The sequence below is a fragment of the Gordionus sp. m RMFG-2023 genome, chromosome 1 (assembly GCF_954871325.1).
Source record: "Gordionus sp. m RMFG-2023 chromosome 1, tfGorSpeb1-WG-v2, whole genome shotgun sequence".
Taxonomy (NCBI): Eukaryota; Metazoa; Nematomorpha; class Gordioida; order Chordodea; family Parachordodidae; genus Gordionus; species Gordionus sp. m RMFG-2023.
The window spans coordinates 77158553-77185896 of record NC_088775.1 but is presented as its reverse complement, the minus strand read 5'-3'; the positions used below and the strand labels follow the sequence as shown (position 1 = coordinate 77185896).

Here is a 27344-nt window from a genome sequence, read left to right as displayed (position 1 = left end):
TTTGTGTTAATCCTAAATTTATTATATATTAAACTTACATTTTACTATTGTTAAAATTTAAGGAGATATAAAAAAAAATCTCTATAATTATGTCCTGTTTAATTAATATTGATTCAATATTTTGTTGCCACTAAGATTAATTTAGATGCAATTTATAAATATTAATAGTTTATATAAAAGTATTAATTTTACAATAATAAAATATTGAGTAACAGCAAAATTTAATTATAAATTATATACTCAGAATCAGATTATATATTAAAGTTATAATAGATCGACAAATATTATATATCGATAGCAAAAAAATATTTTATTGCAAGTTTTACAGTTTATTTATAAATTAACAAGGAAAAGCGATGTTTAATATAATAAGACTGACATATCTATTTTTTGGATTTATATTTTAAGAAAATGATTTACCAAACCTATAGTGATCGATCACTTTAAAGTGTTTGTATTTATATATTTTTAGTTATAAATAAATAATCGGAGATAGTTTTAAAAATACCTTTCTTATCCATGTAGTATTCCATCATGGCCGGACTTATATCGGCAGTGTAATCATCATTCTCTTCATCTGCCACGTTTCGGACCTTTTGACCATGTCTGTAAATTACTCTTTCCTCGGGTTCTACGTACGGTTCTTGAAATTCAAAGTACCCAGGGTTATCCTCGTATGATGAGTCGTATCGTTTATTTGGAACATCAAGACCCGAGTTCGAAGCATATGCACCCTCTATGTTATCGCTGTCGAATGGTGTTTCTTGTCCAAAACTTAGTTCCTTTTGATATTTGCGGATATCGTAAAAATAGTATAAAATTTTGAATTGAATAATATAAAATTGCAAAATGGAGGAGGGATACGTTTTTTTTTATAACCGCGAGATCGCGGTAGTAAATTATAAAACTAACTAAAGTTGAGTACCGGATACAACTGGAGTTCCTTTTTGAAAACTCAGGGGCTTCAAATTATGGAGGGGCCCATAAGAATTTTGTTTCTTTCAATGGACACCTAGATTTCGCGGCAAGCCCTGGTTAACTATTTCCAAAATAGTAAAAAGGTATTTCTTTTACTAAAATATAAAAAATAATGATATAATAATTCAAAAATCTATAAAATTCTTTTCTAAATTTTTTTTTCCTATTATATAATTTCTCATTTTTACCCCTTCGGATTACTGAAAAAGAACGAGAAAAATCGTATCCACGATCCCTCCCTTCTATTTTTTTCTCTTAATTGGGAAAAGTAACGGAAAACGGTAATATTTTATTAACAAATTAACAAAAAAAATGCATGTATCTGAGCAATTTTAATTCACTATCTCGTTGGTTTGGTATAATTTCAAATCAGCGTTTTTTTTATAAAAGCTTTTTCCGTATACCTTTTTAATTGGGAGATTTACCTCATTTTTTTAATCGCTACATTTTAAAACTAAAATGCACTTTATTTTATCTTTTTTAAATTTTTATTAATAACACTCCGCCCAAGTTTAGATTGGCGATCAGTTATTATATTTAAATTTCTAAGCAATAGCTCACTAGCTTTTGAGATAAATAGAGTATTCAATTTTATATTTTTAACACTGCTAAATTATCGAAATTGTTTATATATTTTAAGTATTTTTAGGTGAAAAAAAAAGTAATTTAATCTATAAAAAGTTTCCTAATCGAAATAGGAACATTTATTTTCAAAAAAAATTTGTCTATTGGAGTAGTTATCCCTGTAGAAAAGGGTAAACTACATTACTAACATTATCGTGTATTCCATCATTTTCCATAGTTAAATCAAATCGGTGGTCACCCATCTGTTTCCGAAATTAAAATTAAATATTGTAGCGTAGAGCAGCTAGATTAAAGGATTTATAAATATTTCGAAATTAAATTATGGATTAAATTCTAAAATAATTTTTAAACCTAATTTTCGTAATAATATAATTTAATTTAACTATACTTCTACTCCCAACATATTATAAATAAAATATAAAAAATGATGATTATTAGTATATAATGTATACATAATTACAAGGACAAATTGACTGCTGTGCTTGACAATTATAGTCATGAAGTCCGTCATAGTTTTTGGTTATTTATAATAACTAGTTATTTATCGATTTAAATATTGTTATCTCAAACATTTTAACATTTTAAAAAGGTACTTAGATGAAACCTAAAGTCAGCTAACAATGTTTATGAAAGATAAATACCAGAGTTGTTAAAAAATTTTTTTAAATCATTCTAGATATTTATAAATGTGTATCTAAATATAGATACCACATTTTTATATCTAAATATTTTAACAGCTCTGATAAATATCGTTGAATTTAATGAAAGTTAACATCAAGCATAAGTTGTTAAAATCTAGCATAAGTTTCCTCTTTTCTCCAAAGGAGGAACTAAAAATTAAATCTTAAAAGTAAGAGATTTTCATATATGGTGTGTATTTTATTTTTAATAAGTACCATTTTATTTTGAGGATTATGTCGGTCAAAGTAAAAATCGCCAAAATTATTTGATTCTTCCCCGCTATTTAAAACGTCGGCTACTAAAATAGGGCGCACATTCGAGCTTACGGGATTCGATGAGATGAATCCCTCTTCCAAGCATATACCACCGTTTCCGTCGTTACCATCTTATAAATATTGTGTTTTTTGTGTGATAAATGAAAAAATTTCAGAAAAGAATTTTGATTTATTAGAATATTAGTGGCCATAGTTGTAGCTAATGGGAAATGTGGGAGGCTATCCCCCTCGGAATTTTGAAGATTTTGTTAAAACATCTTTGTAGGTTAATAAAAATACACACCCCCATCTCCACCTCCCCAAGAAATGAATATAAAATGGCATTCTATTATAAACAATGATAACAAAGTATAAAAAAAATATATCAGGTCTATGTTAGTAGCTCTACAATAATTTAAGATAATAAATTGGTGAACAAGTAAACTATCACCAAACTACAAAAAAATACTTTACCTTATCCTATCGACACTCAATGGGTTTGGGCAAATTTTTAAAAAAAAAAATGTACTGGAATATAAATATAAGTAAAAAAAAGTATTTTTAATATAAATAACAAATTACATTTAGAAATTATGTATTTTTTAATAAATTTAAATACTACTACAAAATAAGTTTGACTCTTTTTGAAAATAGAATTCCCCCCCCCCCATTTCCTAAATATCCTACAAAAAAATTTGAAGTTATTTTATTTTAGAATTATATCACAAAGACAAAGAATTATTATAGTTAAAGCAAACAGAGTTGTTAATAGATTATTTTTAAGTATCTGGAACAGATACATCTTCTAAAGAGGTATCTAGACATAAATACATTCATTAAAATTTATATAGATATAATTTTCCCCAAGATAATTTCTATCACAATTATATGAGCAAATGCCTAATTTAAAAATTCTTTTGATAAAATTCAAATATTGAAATGAGCTAAAAAAAGATTATTGAGTTCATATCTCATCTATATACAAAATATACAATTAAATGATAAATTTTTAGATTTAAGTAAAATAACATTCTCAAAATTTTCATCATTAAGGCATCCCCATTTAAATAATTATAATATATATATTTTTTTATATTAACATAAATATAGTTTAAGGTTTTCCATGTTGTCATCATCCATTACATAAAATAAAATTTGTCTGATTTGTTATTGTAATGAAATAAAGTTGGACATAATATTTAATGAATTGAATTCAAGTATTTTTAATGAATTGAATTCAAGTATTTTTAATGAATTGAATTCAAGTATTTTTAATGAATTGAATTCAAGTATTTTTAATGTAAAAAAAAAGTAAAATAAAATTTTATTAAAATAAAAATAGATAGATACCTCTAAAATTTATCTAGATATATACTTTTTATAAGTGTATCTAGATATATACTTTTTATAAAAGTGTATCTAGATATTTTAACAACACTGAAAGCAAACATAAAATAGTTTCAAATAATTCATTGTACCTTTACTATTAATGATTTCGGAAGATATTTTGAAGAACCTTCCATTCCGTAAATTATATTGTTAAATGACATATAGCAATTGTGGAAGCTCTTCCAGATACTCTACTATAATATCATATAAACATAATATAATATGTTAATAATTTGGTAGAACTGGAATCTTATATTTTCCAGTTCTATGTCTCTTTTTTTCTAACTTTATTTTATTAATGTTTAAATAAATAGGTTGTGGATTCCATATTTATAATTTTAAAAATATTTGAATTCAAAAATTTTTTTTTTATATATTTAGCATTTAAATACAAAAAATAAAGTATTTTAAATTTTGTATCTAGTAATTTAAATACAAATTTATCCTTTTTTTTATAAATAACACTTACATTCCTTATAACAATAATATTCAAATAGAACCTCAAATCTCTATAGAAACTGAAGAAAAGTTTAATATATAAATAAATCGCTGAAAAGTGAGGAAAAGAAAATTTTTTGTTTTTTTCCAGATGATAGAGCTCTTTAATTGCTAAAATAAGTTCGTTACCTTAAATATAGAGATCTTTTAGTTCTTTTTAGTGACATCTGAGTGCGTAAAAAGAAAAGACGCAACTAAGTAGCTCGAAGTAGTTATAATTTAAGAATTTTTACATCCTTTTGAGCAAAGTCAGAATTTTTAAAAGTAAAATTTTGTCAAATTCAAAGAGGGAGAAAAAAATCATTTATGATCAAATGATTATTTTTGAAGGTAATTTGTTAAGGGAAAAAGGATATAGCGCTGGACTATAGGAGCATTCTCTCATAAATGTTTTTGATAAGTAGTTTAAATTGGTTGTTAGTCATAAATTAGAATAATTTGGCACAGCGTACGATTCAAATAACCATCAATTTTAATTGATATGTAATTAATAATTCATTTTCAATTTAATTTATGTGATATTAAGCAGTTAAAATTTAAATATATCAAATAAAATGTCGTTTCTTCTGTCACAAAATAAGAACGTCGTTAAGAAATCAATATAATTAATTAGTTGAATAAATCGTTAAATTCAAGAAAAATCTTTAAAATCCCAAGATAGGGATAAACCAGTCGAAACATATTGGGAATACATAATTTAATGACTCCTTTTTAAATAATTGAATTTTACTGCGTTAAAATTTGAATTATACGTTTAATTTTAAAATTCGAAATTAATAATTATTCAAAAGTCGATTCGTAGGGGAAAACCCAAAATCGAGCAAAAATAATAGCCTGAATCGTTCATTTAACTTGGGTAGAACTTTAAAAATACAAATAGAATAATAAGATATTCGTACTTAATTCGAAAATTTTTCGGATCGAATAATTAGTTATTAGCTGTATTCGTATGAATAAAAATCATCTCGGTGTCGTTAAATTTTTGAAAAGTAACTAGTTACAGTTAACTAATTTTAAAAAGGTACCTCGCAGTACTAGTTATATTTCGTTCCATTTTTTTTAAAGTAACTAATTACATTGAGAGTTAATTTAAAAAATTTGTGAACATAAACCGAATATAAAACTCAACATTTTTTAATAAAAATTATTTTAGATAAAAATAACAATTTACGGTTCAGATTCGGTTGGAACAAACTATAATGTCAAATAACTCGAATTAATTAATTAATTTAATTTTATCATTAAAATTTTATTATTATTCTATTAAAAATTTATAAAATTTATATAAAAACTTAATAAAACATTATAAATATCATTAAAAAAAGAATAAAGAAAAAAAAATGTGAAAATCAAATATTTTATTTATTATTGATTTATCCAAAAGTAACGCTTACAATGAATATAAATGTATCGGATACAGTATCGTCAATACCGTAATAACTGTGCAAGGAGTGATAATTAGATATTTAACAAGTATAATTAAAAATTAATATAAATTAATATAAAAGGAAAGCGGAATAAGGTAAAAAGGTAAACCGCATTTTTAAATGTGAAAAAACATTATATTAAATAATTATATATCGATTTTTTTGGTTAGTTTGTTTTTAAGAACGAGAAATCAACTCTAAAATGATATTATTAACATATAATATTATAAAATAGATGGGTTAATATTTAATTTATATTATAGCAATAACGTTAAAGGTAAGTTTATTTAGTAAAAATCTATCACCTCGCGAAAAAGAGGTCAACCTGATCATACCAATTGTAATTGGACTTGAGCTAATGAAACAATTATACATCAAATATAAAAAATCGATGGGGTCAAGGGACTTTGAAGAATCTCCTTTATTTAGGAACAGATGGATCGGCACCGATATAATCATTTTCGGGAAAAATTGGATCCCGATATCATGTGAAAAACTAATCCGATTTGTTCAAATTTTTTAAAATAATCCCTTAATATTAACTGTACTTGATCTCATTTATTTATAATTCGTTTTATTAGAGCCTAAATTGAGGTGCTAAGTCTAACCTACCCCGGATCTAAAAAGAGAAGCACGGGTAAGTTAATTGCAATAGGGTTTAAACTATAGATCGGTTGAAAGCAATATTTTTTGATGAAAGAAAAATCATGAATTTTCAATTATAAAAGATTTTATTTTAATTAAAAAATTCCCCATGCCAAAAAAATATTTTAAATAATTACCCAAGCCAGCCCAAATTTTTTTAAGCGGACCGAGAAGATCTATAGTTTAAACTAGTAATGAAATAGTTAAATATAAGGCAAGTAAAAGCTCATATTATTTTCAAATACTGTTTTTTTCGTATTAAGGGTCCAATTAAAGTTAATGTATAATTATTATTCTTTTTTTGAAAATAATTTTTTAGCTTTTACCGCGATGTTTAAAAAAAATGCCTTTTTTAAAAAAAATTATTTAAAATCACATTTTTAAAGTTTTTTTCTTTCGTAGTTTAATAAATTATTCAAAATATTGTATTTATAAGTAGATTATTATTAAAGCTGTCCGTTTCGCAATTTTTTTTTTCACGGATCTGCGATTTTAAAAAATTGCCTTTTTAAAATTTATGGATTCATCTTGAATGGTATGCGTTAGACTTATAGCAGGATGATTACCGGCTATTTAATTAGTAGCCTAAAATTCAGAGACCTGCAGAGAACCATTTGCAAGTCCCGGCCCAGATTTTTTTTAAAAATAACTTTTTGACCCGGCCCGGACAGAGTTTTATATTTTCACGCCCGGCCCATGTATCTTTTTAAAAATAAATTTTCAGGCATGGCCCGAATGTTTTTTATATATATATATTTATTTTATAGATAATATAATGGCGATTCAAAATTCTAAAATATACGGCCCGACGCGAATAAATTTTATAATGAAAATATAGCAAGACCGGGCCTGCAGGTCTCTGCTAAAAATTAAAAGCAAAACTTTTTTAAAAAACAAAAAAAACAAGAAAATAAAAATAAAATCAATAACACCAAATACTTAAAACAAACCTAAATAGCGTATTCTGGTTCAAAAGTAGTCTAGGCTAAACAATCATGACACAGCCGAAAGATTTTTTTTATATATGGAAATAATATTTAATTTATAAAAGAATTTGGCATTTCTAGCTACAAATCTCATTTCTTCAGAAATAAACTCTTTAAAGATTTTTTGCTAAAATAATTATTTTTTCAAACTCTGATATTTAATCATTTTATTCTTATGGATTTTATTTTAAAAATATAATCAGAATATTCTTTACTTATATTATCTTGTAAAAAAATTCAAAGTGTTTATTCTATTTTATTTATAAAATTCTCTTCCTAAATTCTAGTATATAAAGGTTTGCGGAAGTGTCAATCAACACGAAAAGATTTCGAGAATTGTAAGACAGTGTCAAAAATCACTCATTTTTTTAATTTGAATATTGGAAATTTTGAAGTACGAGAAATTTAGGAATAGTATATATTGAGATGTCATGTCGTCTTATCCCATCAGTATTTACATTTAATTATAATTTTTATTATAGGTACTTTTACAAATTCCTTCTCAAACTAAGACTCCAATAAATTAAAATTTAACACCAATCTTACTGCAAAACATAATCGAATTAAATAAGGAACCCATAATTTTATTTAAATTATATCAAATCAAGTTTTTTTATTATGTGATATGTGATTTTAGCGTCATATGGCTTCTAATGTTATGGATAGCTAGGTATCCCGCTTTCCCATCTATGGGACCTAAAAAAATTTGAGGCAATATGAGAAGCCCTCTACACGTTTATGGGCAGGCCGCACGCACCTGTACGCACATTAGCTATTACTTGTTTGTAGATTAATTTAAAAGGCGATGGACCAAATAAACTACACCTGTTAACAGCAGATTAATTTAATTTATTAACGGGAGGGGGGGGGGGGGTTGATTTTAAATTATAAAATTTCTAATATTAAAATTAAAATTAATGACACTAGGTTTGAGATATTGAAGCCACGACTATCCGAACGTCCAGTATAAAGAAAAATCATTTTTTTAAATATATCTCTCATTCTTATAATAATAAAAAAAAATAGTCAAAAAAATGCTCTTTTTATTAATGAAAATGGGTTGACCAGTGATTAAATATAGTTTATCCCACGACCATCTTAAAAATCGGATCGATTTTTCGGTCCGAGTATTTTGAAAATGACTAATATCGATGCCAATCCGATATATCGGATAGCCTTAATGATTTTAAATAAAAGGGAGTCTTCAAAGTTCGTTGATAGAATCGGTAATTTTTGATAAAAGGTCTATCGGAGTGACCCTCGATTTCAAAACCCTCATAACCAGAAATCGGAACCGAAACTAAATCGCAAATAGAACGGAATAAGGCTGGATATTAAAAACCCAAGATTAAGGAAATATTATATTGGTATTGAGACCAAAATATTGATTGGTTTAGACAATATTTTCTATTTCTTGTATTAATATTGGTATATATTGGTTTATATTGGTATTATTGGTTTAAATTCAAATTATTAATTAAAAGAATAGAAATAGTAATTTAAAAAACCTGTAATTTGTAGTTATAATAAACATTTTAAAAAATCAGATTACTGTTAAAAACAGGCTGAGAATCAACTCTCAAAATTTTACTGAATCCAAATCCTTTTTATAAACTAGGAATTCAAGTAATGTGAACAGGCGCATAGCCAGGAATTTTCAACGAGGAAGGGGGGGGGGGGGGGCTAATTTAAAAATATTGGTAATTTCGAACACAAATAATAAAATATTAAGAGCGAATATAATGATAGTTAAAAAATATTATAACTATATAAATAGGTATGGTAAATCAAAATAAAATATAAAATTAAACATTTTATAATGATTTAAAATGTTAGTCAAAATATCGTTCATAAATAGAAATTCAATCTTCTTTGCGATTGGGCCAATTTTTTAATAATTATAAATCGTTTTCAGTATATCATCAACATCTATCATTACTAACACTATTTAGTCTTTATTCATTATAATATCCTAAATGAATAGATAAAAATTGAAATCATGTAAAAAATTTACTTCCACAATAAAAATTGTTAAATATGGTATTCCACATTTTATTTTATGTAATCTAGTTTGATACCCCTCTTTTGTTTTGTAAGTACATAAGAATTAAATAAATTTTTTTAGGTCTCTCTTTTGATTTGAGTTAAGCACATTAAAAGTAAAACATGGTTTTTGTGTTTTCTTTTACTTAGGTTTTTCTTACCTTTGGAGTCCTTAGTGAGGAGTTCAGCAAATATAAATTAGATATTTACGTCCGGGAGATCGCCCCCCCCCTGAATCCTGAGGTATGAGTTCCGAAAAGTATAGGGGTTAGGTTTTATCCCAAACTAACAACCCTTTTTGCAAAAACGTTTTTTTCACTTTGCACCAATTTTAATTTAATTTATAATTGCGCGTTTTATTTATAAAAGAGACTAATTATTAGTTTAAAATATTATTTTCAAGAAGATATTTTTGATAAATAAATTTTGGATTTATAAATTTTTTATAATTAATTTTTTGTTTAACCAAATAAAATTTAAAAGAAAGATTTAGGTGTCATTTATTTTTACCAGCGTTTTAATTTTCTTAAATAATCTATAATGACTCATACCAAATACAATGACGAGGTGCCACCTTCCTACCCTTAACTGAAGACCCGCAACTTCAAAAATAAACCACAATTACACACCAATATTGCTATCACAGTATAGAAAAGTTAGTATTTGCACTAAAGAAATATTGGATGTAAGCAATATAAAGAAAGTAAAAAAACTATGCCCCAAATAATCGAGTATAATAATCCTCAAAAAACGTCAATCAAATTTAGCTAATAGTATTTATTTAAAAATATTTAGCCAATAGTATTCTTTTAAAAAATATTTATCCAATGATAATCATAATAGCAAATTTAAGCCAATAATAATTCTAAACAGTTGCATTTTTAACCATTTAAGAAGATCCAAATAAACAGTTGCATTTTTGACCATTTAAGAAGTAAAACATAAAATCCAAATAAACATCTGCATTTTTGACCATTTAAGAAGTAAAAATTTTATCTAAGGTAAAAAATAATAATATATATTCTTATTAATTATATCTAAATTATAACTTTACAATAAATCATTGGCGTACGCAGCGGGGGGTACCAAGCCAAAAAATGCAGATGCCGGATATATTTTTCAAAAATATTATAGTTTATATTAATTTATATTTGTTAATATTTATTCGTATCTCTTAAATATATATTTAATTACATTTAATCACATTTATCTACTAAGTTATTTTATCAATTAATATCGATTTCAAGTTTTCCGGCATAATATTTACTATTATTTTCAAATTTTTAGTGGCGTAATATTTATCTACCATTTTTAAATTTCTAGTCAAATAATAATTATTTCTGAAACTTCTTGTCCAACAGGGAAAAAGAAATTGCAACCTTGTCCAACGAGATAGAGTCTCCGCCATCAAGCAGTAACAGCTTTTAAGGAGTTAGAAGAGCCAATATTTGCTATTACTAAAATATCACAATGGTCTGAAAGAAATATTTCCTCAGAAGCAAGAAAATTATTGGATTCAATGCCTATTCCAAATTTTATTTCTCATTAGAATGTATTATTTAATTATATAACTATTTTAAGTAATACTTTTCAAAACATGACATTGACTTAATTAAGAAGATGAGAATAGCGGAGAGCATTTTATCAGAACTCAAGGAAATTAGGGCTAATGATAATGAAGAATTTCATATTTTATATTTTATTGTTGAGTCAAAAGCAGAGCTATACGTGTTTAATATTTGTCTCCCTCGACTTGTAGCAAGGCAAGCTCATCGTTAAAACATTAATATAGGATCAGTAGAAGAGTATATCTTAAATATAAATACATTTATAATCCAAATAAATGAATTTTTAATTCATCATGCAGCACTTACTAATCTGCAAATATTACTTCCACAAAAGCCTTCTTAACCTTTTTCAGATAATGGAAAAAAAATATTTGTTAGATTATGAAGATGTTAAAGTTATGATGTCTTACTAGCTGAATAACTATGTTTATAAGATTAACTATAGTTGATATAGTCCCAAAAAATGCTATGGATACTCTGCATTATTTCAAACACATTTTAGATTAGATTCCCAATGTATTAAAAGGGTTTATAAACTCTTCCCATTAGTAAACTAATGAGAGAACATTCTCTTTTTTAAGAAGAATAACAGAGGCCTGCAGAAGTACCATTTGCAGGGCACGGCCTGTATTTTTTTAAAGATTATTTACAGCCCGCCCTGGGTTTATTTTAAAAAAATTTCAGGCCCGGCCCGGCTTTTTTTAAAAAAAATTTTAGGCCCGACTAAAATTTTCAGACCCGGCCCGGCTTTTTTAAAAATAAATTATATTTATTTTTGATTTTTATAGCTAATAATAACGATTTCAAATATAGGCTGTATTAAAAAATACAGCCCGGATTGGGTGTTTTTTTAAAATAATTCAGGCCCGGCTTGGGTTTTTTTTTAAAAAAATTTCGGGCCCGGCCCTGGTATATTTAAAAAAATTAAAATACTGTCCGGCCCGGGGGCCGGGCCCGCAGGTCTCTGAAAAACATACCAAGAAGTACAACATCTGAAAGTAGATTGAAAGGTTTGGATCTTTTGAATATTCATAGACATTTGACGACAAGCAAGGATGAGATAATTGAAAAATTAGCTCAATCACAACGAAGATTGAATTTTACATTGTAAATATATAACATACAAAATGCAATTATTCATAAGAAGCTTTTTGTGTAAAGGCTCAAAAAATTCAAATTTCTATTATGGGTCATTTAAGTGATTCTTTACATATAATTTTTTTATAATTCAATTAATTTAAAATTGTGTATTAGAAATAGTTATTAGTCCTAATAAATTTATGCTTGATATTTTTAAAAAACAATAATATTTCTTAAAAAAATTTATTATCCCCCCCCAGACCAAATTCCTGCGTACGCGCCTGCAATAAATAATAGGTTGCTTCTAATGAGTTTAACAATTGAAAAAGGATTTTTTAAATTTATATATTCAGTATGTCTTAATGCTAAGTTTAATTCTAAATCCAAATAAACAAATGTATTTTTGACCATTTAAGAAGTAAAAATCACCGCCATATCCATATATGAAATAATATTTCACTTTTATTGTACATTTTTTATATAAACGTTTATAATATTTAATTTCTATTAAATTGTATGTATAATTTAGAAGGCAGCAGATTTATTTTATTTATGAAAGTACTAAATTATAATTACAATTTATATTATTTAATTTAGATAGATATTCCTGCACAACAATCATTGGTATAAGAACATCATTGTGTCTTGCTCAACTCTAGGTTCCAATGTTGTGATTCCCTAAATCTTTATGGAAAACCCCTCAGATGGCAGATTCAAGAACTGCTGTCATGAGGGTAAAATTAAGATACCATCAAACAGATATATTCCTTTTTTACAAGACTTTTTATTTAATCCTAACAATGAATTTCATTCAATTCATCCATCATTGAATAAAGGAGAAAATTCTGATTCCCCGTCATTCTTGAAGGGCTCTCAGCTACTTATATATATTTATTGGGATTGGTGTATATTGTATTTAAACAATATATCAAACCAATATATTTAATTATATATGGTTTATAATGGTGGTATTGTAAACAAGAATATATTGGTATTGGTACCACCAATTGTTTTTATAAACTAAAAAAATTTTTGAGTAAATCATGTAACATCGAATAAATTTGGATAGGACCGGCATATATAATGTTTCGAAATTTCTGAAATCATTAAATATAATAACAGGAGTCATATTTAAGTCCCCTAATCCTCTAAAATATTAAGTTAAGTGAGTGATTTTCTCTGCGCTGGACATAATAATGCTAAAAGGATTTTAATAAAATTGCTCAAGAGTTCATATTAAATCACGGTGGTTTTATATTTTAATTTTAGCCCTTCTGTAGCCAATAACATAGCTTTCTTAGTAATAAACTCTTTTTCGGGGAATTATATTTTGAGAAGAAGAAAACTATGGCGAATTGAGAAGGCAAATTTTAGGGTTATAATTTGTCATTTGTTGAAAAAGAAAAACATGTGAAAGAAAAGTTAAAACGAAACTTATAGATTATTATTTTATTCTGATCATAATTCTGACTCGGATTTAAGAATCCGAGTATCCTCAGTTGGAGTTCGTCAGATTAACTGGTCCAGAGACTCCTACTCCTCTATTTTAGTGGGAAAAGCGGTTCGGTGACCCTCCGATCGCCGTCTAACTTTAGCGGATATTAGCAGGTCTCATCCCTACGAATCTTTCAAATAAGTGTAGAATTTTTTTTAATTGCAACTTTGTTTTTTTCGTTTTTTAGCCAAATTTGTTAGCATTAAGAGAAAAAAATGAAAATATTATTTTTTTAAATTATTGATTTTTCATCCTTTATAAAAAAAAAAAATTCAAACAAAAAATTACATTATTTATTTTATTCTTTTTCCCAAATTAGTTTTTGAAAACCAAAGAAAAATGGATATATTTATTATTCACATTATTTTTGTTTTGCGTCAAAAAAAAGGAAAGCAAAAAAAAATGAAAAGGCAAAAATAATTACTTTTTTAAAATAATTTTATTTCTTTAATTAAAATATTAATCTAATTAAAATTTAATTATGTTGGACAAGAATTCAAGTACTATCTAATTTTATAATATAAATGTATAAATAATAATTTTTAATCTCGACAATGTAAAAGTAATTGAGGAAATACAATAAAGAGAGGTAAAAAGGAATGAGATTGACATAACAAATTAATCAATAATTTAATCATCTATGTTAAATAAATATTATAAAGTTCCATTCAGGGGGGGGGGTGAGCCGTTAAAAGCAGGTGTAAATGGGAAGACCCGGATAGTGGAAACCTAGTAGTTTGATTAGGTGTCACCATTTTGATCATTAAAGTCTCTCACGTGGCTAGCTTTATTTTGGCCATTTTGCACGATTCATTAAGAGGGCTAATTACCTTCCATAATTATTTTTCTCTCTCCTTCTCCCATTATTTTTTTACCAATATTTCCTTTGCCTGTTTTTTTTAATATTTATTTTATTGTTCGTAATTTTAGTGGTTTTATTTGTCCTCTTCTCCTACCAGAATAAATCTATAATTATATATATTTATACAAATTTTATATTAATAGATTTCAATATAAAATCAATAAATGGACCGTCCCATCCCAGCATAAATTTATACTTAAATTTATAAAATGGGGAATAAATATTTTTAAATATTTTTTTATTAATATATAAAAAAATTTAGTCTATAAATAAATTATTTTCGGGATTTAAAAAAAAATTTATATATATATAAAATAATTTAAAGACAAATTGTGATATGGGTATCATTATAATTTATAGCTATACTATGCCTAAAACAAATTATCCGACCTTTAATTCGATTTTATTCGATTCGAATTTTAGAATAAGAATACGAATATGGAAAATATATTATCTGTCGAATAATTTTTTTACTATTTTATTCGATCGAATTATTTGGAATTATCATAATTTAAAATTATTAACATTATTTGAAAAGAGTTTGTAAACATTCGAAATTATTCGTATAATATTGAAAATTATTTGTTAACTTTATTTTTTTTTCATCTACAAATCATTTTTTTTAAATTCTAATACTTTTCATTTTTGAAAATGTTTTTATGGAATTTAATTCTCTATCCGAATCGAATAATGTTGTTATTATTCGTAGGAAATATTTATAATGTAAAAATTCGATTAGATTAGTTTTTTGCAGAATATCTCTAAATCAGATTTGTAGCGCTTCTGTCCAAAAAAATTCTGCCGAATCCGGGTGATAGGATTTTACTCCCCGCAGGGTAAAAAAAACGTGCAACTTGTTCAAAATATATTTTTGGGTTGGAACAAGCCAACCAATATATATTTTTAAAATCTTGAAAAAAAATTATTTATATCTTTGGCAAAAAAAAAATTATGAGTGGAGATGAAAACAATTTTAAAAAATATTTAAGGGCCGGGCTGATCTCATCCAGGTCAAATTTAGAAGGGTGGGGTTTGTCCGTAAGGCTTTTAAATTAACAAGAAGGCTTGTCATTTTAAATCATAATTATATAATTTTTTTATTTTATAAATGATTTCACTATAATAAATTAATGAAAGAAACTAAAATATTATTTGTTGTAATGTTTAAACAAAATTGTTAAAAAAATTTCCATTCCTTTTTGTTATATTATCGCGACAAGAAGAGGATTTTAAAATATCTAATTAATTACATTCAGCTAATGTTGTTAAATGGCCTGATTTAGCCAGTTTTTAAAAAATGGTTGACTCAAGATTTTGGCCAAAAGTAAAAAAAAATTTGGCTTAAATCTTGATTTAGCCCCTTTTTTAAATCGGCTATGGAACTGTTTAACAACACTACATTCACCCATAAACATTGCAAATATTTTAAAAGAAAGAGATTATTAACTTTTAGAGAATTAAAAAAAATACTAATCATTCGTAAAAGTAAGTTGGTTTTTTATAAATGAAAAATATTTTTATTTTTATGACATTGGTTCCAAGATTGATGGTAAATAAAAATCAATATAAATATCGAATGGCTTTTTTAGTAATAATCGAAAAATATCGGATCGAAGAATGCGTGGATCGGCCTTAAAATTTATTATATGGTATTGTATCATTATAAATAAAATAATTAGAGAAATAGGATAGAGGTCAACCAATAATATATAGTATAATTTTAAATAATTTTGACAACTTCATGATAATATCATTCCAAAGATCTTACCAAATAAAATTAATATAAAGTATCTTCCACTACAATTATATAAGTTATAAAGACTTATTTTAATTTTTTTTTAATAAATAATTCTATATATATTGTTGGCTGAAAGTGTATGAATGATTATTGAAAAATAGTTAAAATTTGAATTTTAGGAACACTTAATAAGTGAATCAGGTCAGAGTCCCTCCGTTCCATCCGATGCGGATTCGTATCTTTCTATTCAAGGCTCTAGTCTACACTGAACGGCATTCAAAAATTGTTCAATTAGACCCTATAGGGACTCGTTAATTTTCCTCTCTCGAAGACTTTCATCCGCTAAGGATACTTGTTTATAACTATAAAATTTTCTAGAGCCTATTATAAAGTTATATTTTAAAAAAATGTATATTTATAATAATGAAGGGAAAGAGATAATAATATTACGAGAAGGAAAAAAAATCAATTATCCAATATAAATTCAAAAGAAAATTCGAATTTGAGGAAGAAAGAAAATATAAATCTAAAAATAAGTTGATATATATAAAAAATATAGTACCAGGATAATATAAGTGTATAATAAACTTAAATATTACATTTTTAAAAAATTGTCATAAATAATTTATCTGTTTAAAATACTACTTTTTGATACTACGTATTTTCTTGCGAACCACGTTTTAGGTGAATAAATATTATAATTTTACCGATGCTTTTTAATTGGTTCAAAGGTAAAACGATTACATCATCCATTCATCGATTACTTGAAAACTGAGAAAAAATCGATTATATTTTTATTTTAATATATAAATTTGAAATTCGATAGCGTTCAGTTTGGCTCTTATATTAGGGAAGACCTGGGCGGACCGGTATGTGTAACTTAATTTCGTAGTTCTTTAAAGTATAGGCTTTGTAAAGTGAGATATTAATTATTACCAAAATAATCTTTTAAGACAATTATAAATAACTAATACCCCAGATTGGTTATAGTATATCATAAAAGGGAGCGAATTAGGTTCGAATCCCCGAGAGAAAAAAATTATAATTTTACGACAATACAGATGTTTATAATTTTGATGATCTTTAAATTTGAATAAAAACTATGAATCCCAAATTGGTATAATATTGAAAATTATCCGATAGATTTTCGAAATTTAGGAATATTTTTTTAATAATTATAAAAAAATTTGACTAATAATAAATTTAAATGATCGTAAGAATTTTTGGCATTATTCGTAAATATTTTTGAAAATCATAAATTTTTCAGAAAATACGAGAATTATTTGTTAATTTTTAGGAAATAAATTTTTTAAAAAAATTTTAATTAAGCCACTCTAATTAAATTCTGGAATTTCCAATGTTAATTTATTTTTTTATTGAATGATCACCGAAAATTGAAAACTTATTTTTATAAATTTAAAATTACAATTACTCAATTCTTACTGACCTTTTATGTAAGATTATGAATTTCGCAATATAAAATGTTATAAAAAAATTGGGTGATGCGATTGAATATCTGAAAAATATTTATTTATCTTTTTAAAAAGAATTCGTTATTCATACCAAAATTTAAGAATCAAATAAGAATACTTATAATTCGATTCGACATTATTTTATATATGATTTTATGCGTAGCCTCTACTCACTTTCGGGATCTCGGGCCAACCCTGAAGGACTCTTAACTAGAATTACAAAATTTTTCGCATTTTTCTTATTCTAATCATTATCATGTCTTCTTATCTATTTTTTTTACTATTCCTTATTGTATCTTAGCGACTAAAAATTTCTCATCATTATGATTTCTTTAATTTTGGATTATAATAATAATATATCTTGCAAGTAGTGTTCTTAAATAAGCCTAGAGACTTGCTCATAGGTAGCCGAATTGGGCATCTATTTGCCAAATCTCGAGGCTTACATAATATTATTTTGGCTAAAATCTTAATCGAGCCGTTTTTAAAAATCGACCCACAACATTATTTGCAAGAACATTTTTAATATTGCTTATTCTATTTTTAATGCAGTACATTGGCATTTAGGGCTTGTTAGTTCTTAAAAAAAATATAAAAATTTATTCTTGAAAAATAAAATTTTTATAAGTTTCAGAAAAAGAAAAAAAAAGAGCTGTTTAAATAAATAACATATTATCACTAAAATAAAATTTTATTTGTTTTTTTTTAAATACAACAATTATAATAGAAATAATTATTACAATTCATTCCTATGCAGTGCACTAGTTTTTTTTTTTACCTATTTAAAATTTTAAATGGTGGGTCTGAATAGAGAAAAAAAAATAATACACCACTTATTTTGGTACTATCATTTTATATCAAAATCTATCATACATTTTTATAACCAAAAAAAACATTGGTGTCGTCCTAAAGCTACTTTTACAAAAATTTAGCGATAAAATGGGATAGGTTTAAATCGCTAAAAATTGGAAATCCATTCATATCTCATAGAAAATATCAAAAGTAATATTGAAAATAATATTAATAGATGCTAAGGAAAAACACTCGTATTTATATTGACTATTGACTACAAATAAATAAAATATCATAGTTGTTCCCAGAATTGGGAACATTTATGATTTCCTTTATTTTTAGCGATTTTTTAAAACTTACAAAGGTTTGTTTTCCTTTTATTAATTATATATTTTAATTTGCTTTTAGGAGATTTATAATAGAAATTCCCAATTTTTCTTTGTTTTTAGCGATTTAAAACCTAGAACGTTAAAATATAATATTTTGCGTATCTGGATAGAGAAAGAATGCATATAACATACATAAATTTAAGAAAAATTAAGATATTCTATGGTAAATTGTCGTAAATTGTTTTATAAGTATTAGTTGAGTAATTACTATATTTTTAAACGTTTAGATCAATTTTTATTAGCCTGCTAAAATATCGGTTAATATCGGTTAAACCGAGTTTTTGGCAAAAAATTATCATTTTAACCTCTGAGTTTTTCTTAAAAATATATCAGCTCAAATTTATAAGAAAGTAAAATAAATTAAAAGGTCTTAATGTTAACTGATATTCTCCGACACTCGTCTGTAGATTGAGACAAATTAGCCGACATTTAGCCACTATCCAACTATACTTAGCAGGTCACATTGCAAGTCGTAATTAGTGTTTTTTCAAAGAAATGTGTTTATTTATAGGTCCTCTATCATCACTTAAAAACTCGAATGAAAATGGTTTTTTTTATCAGATTGGGGTGCATAAGATCATCCCAAAAACTGACTATTATTATTAATAATGAAAAATTTTAAGAAAAAAAAATATGAGGCATATATAATAAATGACTTTATAATAATGATAACATGTTTTCTATCAAATAATTATTAAATTTTTATTGAAATATTTTAAAAAAATGTTTTTTGCCTCTACTGAACAATTTTAAAAGGGTCATTTTACAAGGTTTTACAATGTGACCGACTTATGCTTTCATAATAAATAATTTCTGTTTTAAAGTTGTAGTAAAACAGTATTTTATTTATAATATTACTAAAGAGATATGCAAATTAATTTCTTTTGAAGTGATATATACCAGGAAAAAAAAATCTATATTAGCAGATTCCCCTCTTATTCCCTGTGCCTACCTATTTAAAATTAGCAAAAAAAAGAAAATCAAAATCAGTCTATCTACTTCACTTCTTCCTGATACCCCTCCAATTTCAATGACGATCTTGCGTCATACCCCTATTCCCCATGTGTCAGGTGTAGGATTTCAAAAGGATCTAAGGTTTTTCCTTCGTGCTTACTAAAAATAGGCCCTAGGACCGTAGTTAGTATATATGTACTTCTATATCCTAAGATTATTAGTTAAGGTATATTCCTTATAGTACAAGAATTCGACTTTTTTAAATGAAAAAAAAAATCAAATGAGGATTTATGTGCCAAAAAAGGAAGGTTGAATTTTAAACTGAAATAAATTACTTAATAAAGTTATGTCTCAGCAGCAGCGTTATTTATGAAGATAATAACAGCCCAAGGCAGCTGATTCTTCATGTTATTGATTATGAAAGATAAATATCAGAGACCTGCAGAGGCAACATTTACACGGCCCCGCATGGATTTTTTAAACAAAATTATTTTCGGCCCGGCCCGGGTTTTATAATTTTAGACCCCCGATTTCTTTAATATATTATAATTATTTTTAATTTATATATCTAATAATGGCGATTTAAAATATTTAATTTTAAAAAATATAGCCCGGCTCGGGTATTTTAAAAAATAATTCCGGCCAGGTCGTAAATATTGTCGTAGTTGAAATAATCCTTACCCTTAGCTTCCCTTCTTACTGAAAACCCTAATAATTAAGGATATGTAACTTCTTTTTTTATATATCGAAACGACCAATTTTTTTAAACGTCTGTATCTGTATCCGATATATCAAAATAGCGGATAAAAATTTAGTTATATTTTATTGTGTAGTGATTGGATAGGCCTATAGGGAAATATTGTTAACCTAAGTTAGAGACTATACTAATAATGCTTTTAATGTTGTATATTTTAATTAAGGGTTCTCTTTTTTTTAAAAAAAATATATATTTGACAAACCTTTTTTTAACCATTTGGACGAAGAAGGCAAACGAAAAAATAATCAATAAATTTTGTATTAGCAGATATAACTAGAGAGTCAAAATTATATTCATTTTTAAAATAAATATAATGGAAGAAGATATTATAAATAAACGATGATGATGGTTAATGAAATTGGAAAAATATAATTTTTTTAATTAAAAAAACAAATTTCTATAGGAATATAATTTGTTATGATATTAAAAATAGTGTTTTTTCATTTTTTAGGTTTAAAAATAAGCTAAACCCCGAAATAGGGTCAAATATAAAAACCGGAAGCGGAAGCTTCTCTTAAAATTTTATAGGGGGTCAAAAAGCCCTTTTTAGAATGTTTGAGAATCGAGATAAATCAGACCAAATGCTAACAAATGTAAAACTAATTTATAAGTATATTCAAAATTATGTTGAATTCATTTTACATGGTTTATATAAGGCTACATTCAAAAACAAAACATTTGCAAACTTTATCGAAAATCACAAAAAAACGTGGCCAAAACAGTCATTTGGTTAGGTAACGTTAAAGTTTTAAAAACTTTGGAACTTGTATGGTGTCATTAGGTGAATGGTCAATTCCTAAAAAAATTTCATTGATACTTTTGAAGAATTTTCTTTTTTTTTAGTAAGTTTATCATTTTTAAGTGCCCCCTCCACCTAAAGTTAATTTTATTCTTATTAATAGAGTTTAGAATTTAAACCTTAAGAATGAGGATTAAAAAATATTATAAAAACGGGAAACAGAATCTCTTTTAAAAAGTCCAGGAAAGTCTTTTGATAAATATATGTTGGCTTAATCTGGGTTCTAAAATTTTCTATCATTTCATCTTCATCTTTACTTGTTTCAATCCTTTCATTTCTATTTTTGTTTTCTTTCTTTATCTCTTTTTTTCTTATTATTTTTTTCTTTCATAAATTGATTTTGTTTAAAAAAATATTTTGATTCTTATAATATATAGTAAATTATTTTTTATGAGTAAATAAATTTAAAAATGGGAGTTCAACTTCTGCATGACCCTTATTTCTGTATTTGAACTTTCACAATAAAAAGATTTTATTTATTTTAACCCTTCATAGTACAGGGGAAAAAAATAGCACGAAATTCTGGATGCCCTGCTATATCTTAGAATAAAATTTAAACATTATATTAAATAAACTCCATAAAATTTTATTGTCATTTTAAAACCTTCTGATAAATTTTGCAAATTATACAAAAAAATGACAACTTATTATATAATGTAACAATATGAAATAAATAGAAATATATTGATGATGACAAATGTTTGAAGGCTCAAATATTAATATAATATAATTTTAAATCAATAAAAATAATGTATAAAAATCCAGAAATGAAAAAAGTTATACGGATGACTAGTGTAAATGGCTCGTTTTGAGCCGATTTTTAAAAACGGCTAACTCAATATTTTGTCCAGAAAAATATTACGCAAGCCTCAAGATTTTGCTTATAGAAGGAACAAAGGTCTAGGCATATATTATCGAAATCTCGAGGCTTAGGCAATATTTTTCTGGCTAAAATATTGAGTTAGCCGTTTTAAAAAATCGGCTCAAAATGAGCCGTTTAACAACACTACAGATGACCATAGGGTCTATGTAGACCTCAAGCTCCAAAAAACCATTATATCTCATGGACTATACAAATTTAAAAATAATTTTGCACATATATAATTTACATAAAAATATTGAGTTACTAAAAATATCCAGGCAAAAATATAGAAAGAATCTTGAGTAATAAAGTTTTTAAATGACTGGATATTCATAATCCCACCTATGCTATAAAGGGTTAAAATAATGTTAAAATAAAAATAATAACAATACTTTCAAATTTCCAAGATAAAAAGTAATAAAAAATTGTAATTGTTGTATATTTCTTATCCATAACCTAACTTTAGCAAAAATAATGGAAAATAAATAAATTTTTTTTTTTTCATTTTAAAAATAATGATCTTTAATTTCAGAGAGAAAAAATTAAATTAATAGATTTTAATTACAAAGATATAAAATGAAAATTACTTGTATAGCATATTTTTCCTTCTTGGCAATCATCATGATTAGAACACTCTTGTATAAATGATATCAAAAAATTTATTATTATATTTTATAGAACTTAGTTATTTTAATTTAATCAAATACAACTGAACAATTTCAATTTAATCAATTATAAACTTACCATAAATTAAATTTTCAGAATTGTCATAATCTGTATTTTGATATATATTGTTTGATAAGAAATTATCACTATCTACGTAATCTAAATTTGTAATCCTTGTAATTTTATAAGAGCTTATAAGCAAGATTAAAAGAATAGGTATATTGAGCTGTACAGTTGTTAGAATCATTCCAATTCATAAATTAGGCTATCATCATGATATATGATAACCATTTCAATCTAACAGAGCATAACAACGTTATGATTATATAATTATTAAAAAAAATTAAATTATCCTATTAGGCACTGAGCTACATTACATTTATGATAGTTATATAATTTTCAAAAAAATTTGTGGAAAAAAATTTAAATATATTGATTCGAAATTATTTCACGAGAAAAATCGATACTACATATTACTTGATGAGATGATGACTATCATGTTTTCAAAAGTATTGAAAATAAAGGGATTTACATAATGTGTTCGTAAAATTATAGGTATTAAAAATGAACATTTACATATAATTAAATATCTAACACGATTAAGATTATTGATTAGAATATAACTATAAGTATCAAGTCTGTAAAAACCCAATTATGTACGAAATATTAATTAGCTAATAATAATATTAATAATTTTTATTATGATTAAAATCTAATTCCAATATTGATTTTTTAATATACTAATATGATGGAACTCTAAAAAATTTATATTCTTAAATATTAATAGTGTATAAAATCTTCGAACAATTTTTTTCATGGTAAGGGGTATTAGATGACTTTTTTCGTGATAATATACTTTATTGGATAGCTTCTGATTCTTATTTGATGGCGTTTAAACTTTTACATTTGTTTTATTGATTTTTACTAATTTTTTAAAAACCCATTCCCCCCCCCCCAATTTGCGGTACATTTTTAAAATATGCTAACTCTAGACAATTATTCTGAATTTCATATTTTGTCATTTATAATATTTTGCATACAAAATAAACTAGCATAAAAATAATTAAAGCAATACAAGACATTTCTAAAAATAATATTTTTCAGTACAAAATCTATTTATTACAGTATAAAATATTTTCGATCTCTGATAAAAAAAAAATTTGCGTAAAGAATTACAAGTGATAAAAAAGGGAATTGATAATGGTTCTTAAAAGCAATATAAGGCTATACATAGGCGTAGCCAAGATTTTCCTAAGGGGGGGGGGGGGGGGAATTAAAAATAATAAATTACTTGTATATACATTAATATAAAAACATGGTATTAATTTATTCCAAACAATTATAAGAAATTTATTTATAAGTAAGTAGATATATAGTTGATATTCCTCTATATATGGAATTAGTTACAAAATACTAGGTAAAATTCCATTTTTACAGACATATTTGATAGTTAGAGAATATATTACAGTTTATAATTTAACAAATTTTACTAATCAATGCTCTTGATAATAAATATAGCAACAATTTGCATTCAATTATTTAACGTCATCTATTTATTATAAATAATAAAATATTAAAAATTAATCTTCATATTATTCAAGTTACAATGTCTGTAAAAGATATTATCTGATTTCCTTATCAATATTTTTTAGTTTTCTCGCTATATTGGTAAAATTATTTGATTGTCATATGACAATTGATAAAATTAGATATACTGTAAATCTACGACATATAATATTTCACTGTTATTGTCCTTTAGTTTTTTTATATTTAATATGATTTAATTTTATCAATAGTTTTATAATTATATTTTAGTTTTATTAAGATAAATAAATTAAAATTACTCACTTTATGAAAAATTATATTTCATATATTATATTATTTAGTAATTTTATAGATCTATTATTAATAATTATAACATTTCACTTAAGACTTATCTTTAGCTTATATTCCATTTATTAAAAAACATTTTTGGTTCATTTTATATATTTATAAATTTATTTTCCCAAAAATGTATAAATTATGATGAATAGTTTTATAAAAAAATATCAACCTTTACATTCTTTCTTTCAAATTATTGTTTAAGATATATGCATACATTTTTGAGGGTCAAGGAGTGGGGGAGGGGACTTAGGGGGATATTATTTATTAGCTAAAAATGATATTTACAGAAAGTGATAAATTTCTGAAGGAAGGGATTTCCCCTTGCCCCCCGTTGGCTACGCCTATGAGGCGACAAAAGGTCATGAAACTAATATAACTCTCTGTTACCATTTTAGACAATGTTTTATAGAATGGACTAATAAGGAAAAATTTATCAACAATTTTTGAAGAAGAGAATATAAACGACCAATCCAAATCATCAAACTATATGGTGACTAGAGCTTCCTCTTAGATGACATTATGGAAGCTAGATAAGTAATCGAGAAAATTTTTGTGAGATATTAAATTTCTTTAAGATTATCTTCTATTTTTATTGATATATAAACGACTACACAGTTGACCATTATGGCTTATCTCTTCTAAAGATTTTTACTATTTTTGTTTTATCAATTTATCTAACATAATAAATTCTGATATGGGTTACCATCGTGAGTGTCATGGCTATGACTGCAAATTAACCAGCATCTATTATTTGTGTGTCTATGTAATTTAAGATTATTACTATAGCTGCTGAGAGCATATGATTGCATATTTTAGATAAGCAATAATGGTCAACTGTGTAGTCGTTTATATATCAATAAAAATAGAAGATAATCTTAAAGAAATTTAATATCTCACAAAAATTTTCTCGATTACTTATCTAGCTTCCATAATGCCATTTAAGAGGAATTTCTAGCCACCATATAGTTTTATGATTTGGATTGGTCGTTTATATTTTATCCTTCAAGAATTGTTGATTTGGTTTAGCCTATAAATTTTTCCTTATTAGTCCATTCTATAAAACATTGTCCAAAATGGTAACAGAGAGTTATATTAGTTTCATGACCTTTAGTCAATGTATCTTGCTAGAATTATATAACCTTATGTGGTTTTTAAAAACCATTATCAAATAAGGCATATGATGAATTAACTAATCTTTTTTATCACTTGTAATTCTTTAAGCAAAATTTTTTTATATCAGCAATCGATTTTATACTGTAATAAATAGATTTTGTGTTAAATAATATTTTTAGAAATGTCTTGTATTGTATTAGTTATTTATATGCTAGTTTATTTTGTATACAAAATATTATAAATGACAAAATATCAAATTCAGAATAATTGTCTAAAGTTAGCATATTTTAAAAATGTATAATATATTAATATAAAACCCGACCGAATGCTGGAAGCGAGCCGAATACCCGCAAATTGGAGTATGGGGGCGAAGCCCCTCGTAATTTTTTTTTTAGTTGAGCCCTCTGAGATTGTAAAGGCTAGCGACGCCCCTGCATAAGATTATTTATATAAATTTTTTTGTTTAAAATTATCTGTACAATAAAATATTTTTTTTTTAATCTATCAATATAAACTATTTTTAGAAAGGTAATTTTATATTTGGCTCTTCAACGTTGATTTTTTTTTAAGATAATAAACAAATTACACTGAAAAAAATTTTGTTTTTCATATTGGAACATTTTTTATTTTTCATAATATATTAAAATGTAAATGAATATTCAACTTGCTTCCCTATATATATATTTTTTCAATACAATAAAAATAATATTATTTTTTAGCGTTAATATTAAATCTTTTAACATTGTAGAAGTAGTATTAATTTTATTAGCATAATGTAGTATGAAAATATATTAATACCTAATAATTTTATAAAATAAATGACAAAGGAAGAATGCCTTTTATACTTCTATCGACACTTAGTCACTGATATTATTTATGTAATGTATAAAAAGTTTCAATGACTATATACACAATAAGGGTATATCGCATACGAATACCAATATATTTCAGATTGAGCTAAACCTACTTATCTTAGTAATTTGACCCTTAATTCATTAGGGTTTTCTCTTTGAATTCAGAATATTTATCTTATTACAATATATTTCAGATTGAGCTAAACCTACTTATCTTAGTAATTTAACCCTTAATTCATTAGGGTTTTCTCTTTGAATTCAGAATATTTATCTTATTAAGATCAAAATTTCTAATTTACTCTCGTGGATCTATATGGTCTTCTATTTATAGTATTGATTTAATAAAATTTTTATAAAAGTAATTATTAGTAATTTAACAAAACAACTTAAAAATTAATTATATAATACAATGATTTTATTTTTATAATTTTATTTAATAGGAAGTTTAAAATCTTTATAAAATCAAATTTAAAATTTAATTTTCTCCATATAATTTTTGATTTTTTATATTATTTAAAACCTGATATACTATTAAAAACAGTAATTATATGTTTATCAATATCTTTGATAATA

General features: G+C 25.1%; 1 protein-coding gene across 1 annotated transcript in view; it reads right to left on the bottom strand.

The window, feature by feature from the left end:
- Window positions 1-23251, bottom strand: part of LOC135922778 (uncharacterized) — a 44999-nt gene extending 21748 nt beyond the window's left edge. Inside the window, exons 1-4 of the mRNA XM_065457246.1 lie at window positions 22999-23251; window positions 22842-22889; window positions 2460-2629; window positions 509-782 (exon numbers count right to left, since the gene is read on the bottom strand). Of these exons, the coding sequence (XP_065313318.1) occupies window positions 509-782; window positions 2460-2629; window positions 22842-22889; window positions 22999-23167 (661 nt within the window). The 5' untranslated portion in view covers window positions 23168-23251. The remainder of the gene's footprint in view (window positions 1-508; window positions 783-2459; window positions 2630-22841; window positions 22890-22998) is intronic.
- Window positions 23252-27344: the final 4093 nt, after the last annotated feature.